This window comes from Chelonia mydas, chromosome 14 (genome assembly GCF_015237465.2).
Source record: "Chelonia mydas isolate rCheMyd1 chromosome 14, rCheMyd1.pri.v2, whole genome shotgun sequence".
Classification (NCBI taxonomy): Eukaryota; Metazoa; Chordata; order Testudines; family Cheloniidae; genus Chelonia; species Chelonia mydas.
In genome coordinates, this window is record NC_051254.2 from 31,201,348 (window position 1) to 31,208,364 (window position 7,017).

General features: G+C 58.8%; 1 protein-coding gene across 4 annotated transcripts; it reads left to right on the plus strand.

The window, feature by feature from the left end:
- Positions 1-360: 360 nt before the first annotated feature.
- LOC114020074 (zinc finger protein CKR1) lies at positions 361-6,534 on the plus strand. 4 transcript variants are annotated; one of them, XM_043528768.1, is made up of 4 exons: positions 361-661; positions 2,038-2,164; positions 3,379-3,471; positions 4,039-6,534. In XM_043528768.1, the coding sequence occupies exons 2-4, from the start codon at positions 2,077-2,079 to the stop codon at positions 5,379-5,381; spliced, it is 1,524 nt and encodes a 507-aa protein (XP_043384703.1). In that variant the 5' UTR covers positions 361-661; positions 2,038-2,076; the 3' UTR covers positions 5,382-6,534. The 4 variants fall into 4 exon arrangements, with proteins under 4 accessions (XP_043384703.1, XP_043384702.1, XP_043384701.1 ...); XM_043528767.1 differs by having other exon boundaries at positions 458-661; positions 4,036-6,534; XM_043528766.1 differs by lacking the exon at positions 361-661 and having other exon boundaries at positions 712-2,164; positions 4,036-6,534.
- Positions 6,535-7,017: the final 483 nt, after the last annotated feature.

Sequence of the window (7,017 nt, forward strand, 5' to 3'; positions counted from 1 at the left end):
ACGGCTTGAAGTGGCTTCCATATATACAGGGTTCACAGGCTCTCAGCACCCCCACTGTACAAATTGTTCCAGCGCCCCTTTTCCACCCCCAAGTCTCTCTGATTTGGGTGCGCTTCCAGGGCGCTGGAGGATGGAGGGGCTGCAATTAACAAGCTATTTCTGGGGGGCCCTCAGGCGGGACCCCCAAGGCCCAATTCACTTCCCATTCAGCAGGGAAGTTTTCTCTTGCTTCCAGGCCTGACCCAGCCAGCTGGGAACCAGTGGGGCTGCTCTGTCTGGGTCCCAGAGGGGTGGCTGAGGATATGGGGCCCAGTGGCACGCTTGGGAACTGCTCAGCCCCCCGGGCTGGCTTCTCGCTGCAGCGGCCGGGGAGGACGAGCGGTTGCCACGAGAGGACAGTGGCTGATGTTCGAGGAGGGGAAACTGGTTCCTCCTCTGCCTGCCCTGCTTCCTCTTCCGCCGGGATAGGGCTCAGCTTCCCGGGCAGAGAACCTGCAGCTGGGGCTGAGCCGCTGCCGCTGGCCAGCGGGGTCTGTGCGGGGAGAGACCTGCACTAACCCCCCTCAGTGCCCAGCCAGGGGGACTTTCTGTGGGTGCTGGAACCAGCTCCTGGGGCAGCCCCGGGCTCTGCCGAGACCAGCCCCTGAGCCGGAGCCTGCAGGTGAGGGGAGAGATCCGGGGAAAGGGCTGGGGCCGGGGGGGAAAGTGACTCTGCACCAACGGCCCCTCCTCGCCCCAGCTCTGCTCCCGGGGGCGGGGGTCTGCGAGTCCCAGAGCTGCTGCCCTCCCTGACCCCACCCCGGCTCTGCCACCCTGAGCGCCGGCAGGAGCCGAGCCAGCGCCGGGAGAGCGACCGCCCCGGGCCGGGCCAGGGACCGAGTCTCCCAGCCCGAGGGGAGGGGAGGGGGCAGGAGGGAGACAGGGGCAGAGACTGGCAGGGGCAGCAGGAGCAATCAGCGGGGAGGGAGGTTCCCGGTTCCCAACCCTGCCCAGCCCCAATCCCTGCAGCACCCCGGGCAGATTGACTTCCCTGGGGAGAAGGGGAGGAGCAGGGAGAGGAAAAGCCAGTTCCTGCCCCTGCCTGGTCCCCGCGCTGCTGGGGGGATGCGCTGCCCTGGGGACAGTGTCAGGGGGATCCCCCAGTGCGGCTCCTTTGATTCTGCACTTGGCTAAGAGGCTCTGTGCCTGGGAGGGGGGGTACTAATGTCTGGGTGGGTTTGGTCCCAGTGGGAGGGGCTGCGCTGGAATAAAGTGAGCCAGGGTTTTCCCAGCATCTGCGGGTCTAATTCGTCTGTCTGCAGGGAAAGGCCCTGGGGGAACCGAGGTGAGAAATGAGCCAAAGGCCCCTCCTGAAACCTCCTTCTGCTCGCCCTTCCTGGCTTCAGGATAACACTCTGGATCATGCCCTGCTCCTGCAGGTTGGGCCGTGGGATTGAGGATGGCCCATCCAGGAGGCTGGGGGAGCAGCGGGCAGGCGGGGGGAAGGGGGTAAAGCTGGCAATGATGGACCTGTCTAGCATGGCGCTGACATTCCAAGGAGAGGGGTACCAGCTGCCCCCACCCCAGTGGCCTGTCATGGCAGTAGCCAAGGCTCCAAGGGCTTCACACTCCACAGTGGGGAAAGGTGTCTGGGAACCCCTCATCCCAGACAAACGAAGAATGCTAGCTACAGCAACACCTTCCTCGTGGGTGATGGATATGCCCCGGAGTTAAAGGGGAGGGCTGGGCAGGAGAGGAGGAGGGTGAGAATGCTAATAGCATGAGCTCGCCTATCACTATTTCCATCCACAGATCTCCAGGTGCTTTACAAAGGAGCCCAGGGTCATTCTCCCCCCTTTACAGAATGGGGAAACTGAGGCATGAAGTGGCGACATGGCTGGGCTGTGGGCACCAGCGGCAGAGCTGGGGCTAGAATGCCATCCCCTGGGTCGTGCTATCTGTTAGGTAGTGCCGGAAGGTGGGGCAGTGGGGCCAATGGATAAACTGTGGGGGGTGGGGGGACAGCAGCTTCTGAGTGAGGGTCTCTGGCTGTTCCAGGGGCTGGCGGTCAGCGAGAAGGTGGCTGTGCATTCCACCATGGAGCCATGCGTCCTGCTGGATCCTCACCAAAAAGCCCTGTACAGGGACGTCATGCAAGAAAGCTACGATACCCTGATGTCACTGGGTGAGGATTCCTGTCCCTTTGGGTGTTCGGACATCAGAGGAGGGGGTGTCTCTGAAGTGCTGCACAGGGTCTGGGTCCTTTAGATTTCAGCGGGATCAGCCCCGTAGTCCCCAGATGCCAGCCTAAGGGAGACCATCCCCTCTCCGGTGCCTGCTAGTGGACTTCTGCATGCCCAGGGCAGCGGAGTTGGAGATCTGAGCTCCTAGGATGCCCCGGGCTTACGAGAGGAGCGTGGATGAGCTCAGCTTGTTCAGCCTAGCCAGACACAGCCTGAGAGGGGGTGGGGGGGCCTTTTCTTTGCCTTCTGGTTTTTGAGCCATTGGCGTCATGCTCAGGGACTCATTTTCAAGGTGTTCTCTGCAGCTGCCTGTTGCGTTCCTGGCTTACATGCAAAGAAGCGAGATAGAAACATAATGCATTCTAGCTGGAAGCAACAGGACTTGGCTGCTTAGAATCCAGAACTGAAATGCACAAGAACCAAAAACAGAGAGAGAGAAAACAGGCAACTTCCTCAGGCAGTGTGGCACAATTCACCCCAACTTGCTCAATGCTGGGCCTTTGCAGACTGACTGCTGCTAGACCTCGGTCACATGCTTCCCTACAGCGCCCACTAGCCTGCCAACAGGACCAGGAAACCTCCTGAGAATTTAAAGTGATAGCTTGTCAAGGCCCCTCACCACCTGGGCTAGAAATTTACATCTTTCATATCTCTTTTTGTAGTGAACCCTGAGATTCTTGCACAATCTCATGATTCCAGCTGCCGGGGCTTGACGTCAAATCTCGAATATTGCGAGACTCGTGAGATGATTGCAAGGGCTGGCGACACCGTAGCATAGCTGGTGCTTGGTGCTCTGCAGATGCAGACCTGGCCCTGGGGATAGAGCAAGGCTGGTCAAAGAGGCCCGGGGGAGTGCCAGCTGCCATTCGGTCGGGGAATAGGGAAACCCGAGCTGTGTGGGGCTCACTGTGTGTGGGGACCTGTCCCCCTCTAGTGGCTTAGCCAAATAAATACCTTGGGATAGACATGGCTTCTCTCCATGTGCATCTTATCACACTGAGGGAGTGGGGGAACCCCCATGCAGCCCCCATAGCCTTCCAGGAAGGGGCTGTGGATCAAGGTGATCACAGCCCCGCTGGCAGTGAGCGAGGAGAGGGGGCGGCTGCCTAACGAGCTCTGATTCCCTCCCCCCCCCCCGCCTGACTCCCCCATGCAGAATTCCCCTTGCTGAAAGCGGAGGTGATCTCCCGGGTGGAACCGTGTCGCAGAGGCTCCAAGGAGAGGGAGATCCCAGCTGCGTCTGGCACAGGTGAGGGATAATAAACAGACAGGGCAATAAACAGCTGGGGTTCCCACCCAAGCCCTGTCAGCGTCCCCGGCTCTGCCACTGCTCCCCCAGGTCTGGGCTGTGCCCAGCAGGCGTCATCATCTCCTGGTGAGTGTCACTCATGGCTTCCCACCCAGCCTGACAACATCTGGCTGTGGCGCCGTCCCCGCTGAGGGCTCAGATGGGGTGTGAGGGCATAATTGGTCCCCTCCTCTGGGCAAGGGTTTGGGGGATTCAGCCCATGATTTTCCAATCTCCCAGGGAGCTATTTTAGTCTGTTTCCCCCCTTTCCGAGGTTCCGTCTGCCCAGAGCAGGGAGTGGATTCCAGGCAGGCAGAGTGTCCAACTGGACAGAGCAATGGACAGGGACCAAGGAGACCTGGGGTGCATTCCTGGCTTAGCCACTGGCCTGCTGGGTGATCTTGAGCAAGTCACGTTCCCACTCCATGCCTCAGTTTCCTTATCTGGGGAATGGGGGTTTGTAAAGTGCTTTGAGACCTAGCCATGCAGGAGTGGAGTGTGGGAGTTATTCTCTCTCTGTCCCAGCAGGTGTTGGGACAGCGAGTGAAACCGAGGAGGATAATCCCTCGAAGGAAGGCCCTGAGCCAGTGGAACCACAAGAGATGCTGCCGGGAGGATTTTCAGGAGCCGCTTGCCAGGGACCTGCTGGGGTGAGGCTGGGAGGGGCAGGGAGGAGACAGAGCAAACCCGCCCCCCAGGAGCCCAGCCCAGAGAAACTGCAGGACATCACGGCTCACCAGCGGACGCCCCAGGGCCAGAAGCCCTACCGGTGCCAGGACTGTGGCAAGAGCTTCATCTGGAGCTCGCACCTGGAGCGGCATCGGCGCGTTCACACAGGCGAGCGCCCCTACGCCTGCCCTGAGTGCGGCGAGCGCTTCACCCAGAGCTCCCACCTCCAGCAGCACCAGCTGGCCCACGGCGGCAAGCGCCCCTACAAGTGCTGTGACTGTGGCAAGCGCTTTGGTGACCCGCAAGCCCTGGCAACCCACCAGCAAGGCCACCTGGAGGACAAACCCTATCGCTGCACCCAGTGCGGCCAAGGCTTCGACTGGAGCTCCCACCTGGAGCGTCACCAGCGCATCCACACTGGCGAGCGGCCCTACCGGTGTGGGGAGTGCGGGGAGACCTTCGCCCAGAGCGCCCACTTCACCAAGCACCGCCGGACCCACACTGGGGAACGCCCCTACTGCTGCCCCCACTGCGGGAAAGGCTTCGGGGACAGCTCTGACCTCACGCGACACAAATGGACCCACACAGCTGGGAGCATCAGGCAGCGCCAACGACCCGCTCGCATGCAGAGCCCAGCCAAGCCCATGAAAGCTGAGCAGGAGGGGAAATGCAGCTGCTGCAGCCAGGGCGCTGAGGAGAGCTTGGGGCCACCGCAGTGGCAGCAGGGTCCCCAGTGCCAGGACTGCAGGCTGGGCTCCAAGTCCTGGAGAGCCCACCAGGATGGGTCGTGCGGCTGCTTCAGGGAGAGCTCAGAACTGCTCCAGGGTTCAGAGGCCCCAGGACCCCAGCCCGAGCGGAAATCCCACCCCTGTGGGCACTGTGGGAAGGTCTTTGCCTGGAGCTCGCACCTAGAGCGGCACCGACGTGTCCACACCGGCGAGCGGCCCTATGCCTGCCCCGAGTGTGGCGAGCGCTTCGCCCAGAGCGCCCACCTCACTAAGCATCGCCGGACCCACACCGGCGAGCGGCCCTACGCCTGCCCCCACTGCGGGAAGGGCTTCGTCGAGAGCTCTGACCTGATGCGGCACCGGCGCACCCACACCGGGGAGAAGCCCTACAGGTGCGGGCAGTGCGGGAAAGGCTTCAGCATCCGCCCAGCCCTCGCCAAGCATCACAGGGAGCACGCAGTGGGCACACCATGAGCAGCTGCCACCGAGAGCCTGCCCCAGGCTGCCCCCGTCCCCTCCTCAGGGAGAGGAGAGGAGAACCCGGCACTTCCACTTCACATCTCCCGCTTGGGAGAAGGCCCCCGGGATGGCCCGAGGGCCTCTAAACCGAGACCCCCCCAGGACGGCCCGACGGCCTCACTACCTCTGAAAACCCCATGCTGGAAAGCACACTTCCAGCTTTAGTACCGATGTGTCCTAAAAGTGACTCTTCAAACGTGGCCGTTTTGTCACCCTAGAGCGCCCTGCAATCACAGGGGCTCCGTTTCCCAGCAATAAGATCTTTTTTCTCACTGCCAGCTCTGGGATGGAAGAGAAGTGCTGGGTTCTTTCCTTCTCACGCATCGTCACCAGAAATAAAGGGTTCACAGGGCGAATTTTTGCTTGTGCAGCCCCTGGCACCTTCAACCTCCGCGACCCCCCATGACAGATTTCATGCCCTGAGGGCCGTACATAGGTTGACCTGCACCCCTGGTGGAGATGCAGATAGGTCGATAGAAAGATTCTTCCATCCACCTCACTACTGCCTCTCTGAGAAGTGGATTTACTGCATCACTGGAAAATCCCCTTTCGTCCATGCAGGTAGCGTCTACACTACAGTGCTACAACATCCCAGCTGCAGCACCGTATATGTGCTGCTGCCGTGGCTGTAGAGCAGACGTGGCCTGAGAAGCAGTTCTGTTGTGGTTGCCCAGGGTGGGATGGGGCAGTTGCAGGGTAAACGGGAGATAGAGGCAGCGAGCACTTGAGGCCCGATTCTGCTATGTGCACGAAGCAGGGCAGCGGGGCGGAGAAAAGGGGCCAATCCTGCGGGATACGTTCTTATATTGCAATCACAAGGGGAAAAATGTGCTCTCTCCACCACCAGCCTACACAGCTGGGACTCCTTTACACCAGGATGACCGAGAGGGGAACCAGCCCCTTTAAACTTTCTTTAAAGAGCATTGAGCGTTAAAGAGGATGGGCCCAGCACTCGCTGGTTGATTCTAAAAGAAAGTGGCAAATAACCAGCCGGGGGATCTGGCTTCAGGGGTTTCAGAGTCTGGCTGGTCCAAATTTTAATTTTTCATTCCATTCCAAGAATGACATTTTTTTCATGAAAAATCTTTCGTTCCTTTTTTTTCTTTTTAAGGATAAAAAAAAATCTGAAATTCAAAACATTTTCCTCTCCAATTCAAGTGTTCTGTTTTGGAGGGGGATCGCGGGTTGTTGGTGCATGCGTGCATCTTTTTCCCACATTCTCTTGCTTTTGAACTTCCCCCCCTTTTTTTCCCCTCTGGAAGAGGAGTGGAAATCAAATGAGAGCAATTTGGAGGCGGGAAAACCACTTTCTCTAACTTTTTTTCCACTGGAAAATTTAAGAAAAACAAAGAAAGAAAAGGTGAGGATGGGAAATGCAGACACATGTGAAAAATGAAAATTTTAGAAATAAAACAAAAAATACAATTCAATTCATTTTACAATTTTGGATTTAAAAAAGGGGTTTCTGGGTTGATCCTCACAAACTGTTTGACGAACCAAATACAGACCTCTGGTTTTTAAAGGGCCACAGAGTTGTACCCTGGGTGGGGGAACTTTCAGAGAGGGTCACCATGATGATACATGTCTTCCT

What these genes read in the sequence shown, in the direction of transcription:
- LOC114020074 (XM_043528766.1), top strand. Translation starts at nt 1,975, where the DNA reads ATGGATAAACTGTGGGGGGTGGGGGGACAGCAGCTTCTGAGTGAGGGT. An exon ending in CGATACCCTGATGTCACTGG is followed by an intron (nt 2,165 to 3,378) that starts GTGAGGATTCCT and finishes TCCCCCATGCAG; the next exon opens with AATTCCCCTTGCTGAAAGCG. An exon ending in CCCAGCTGCGTCTGGCACAG is followed by an intron (nt 3,472 to 4,035) that starts GTGAGGGATAAT and finishes TCTCTGTCCCAG; the next exon opens with CAGGTGTTGGGACAGCGAGT.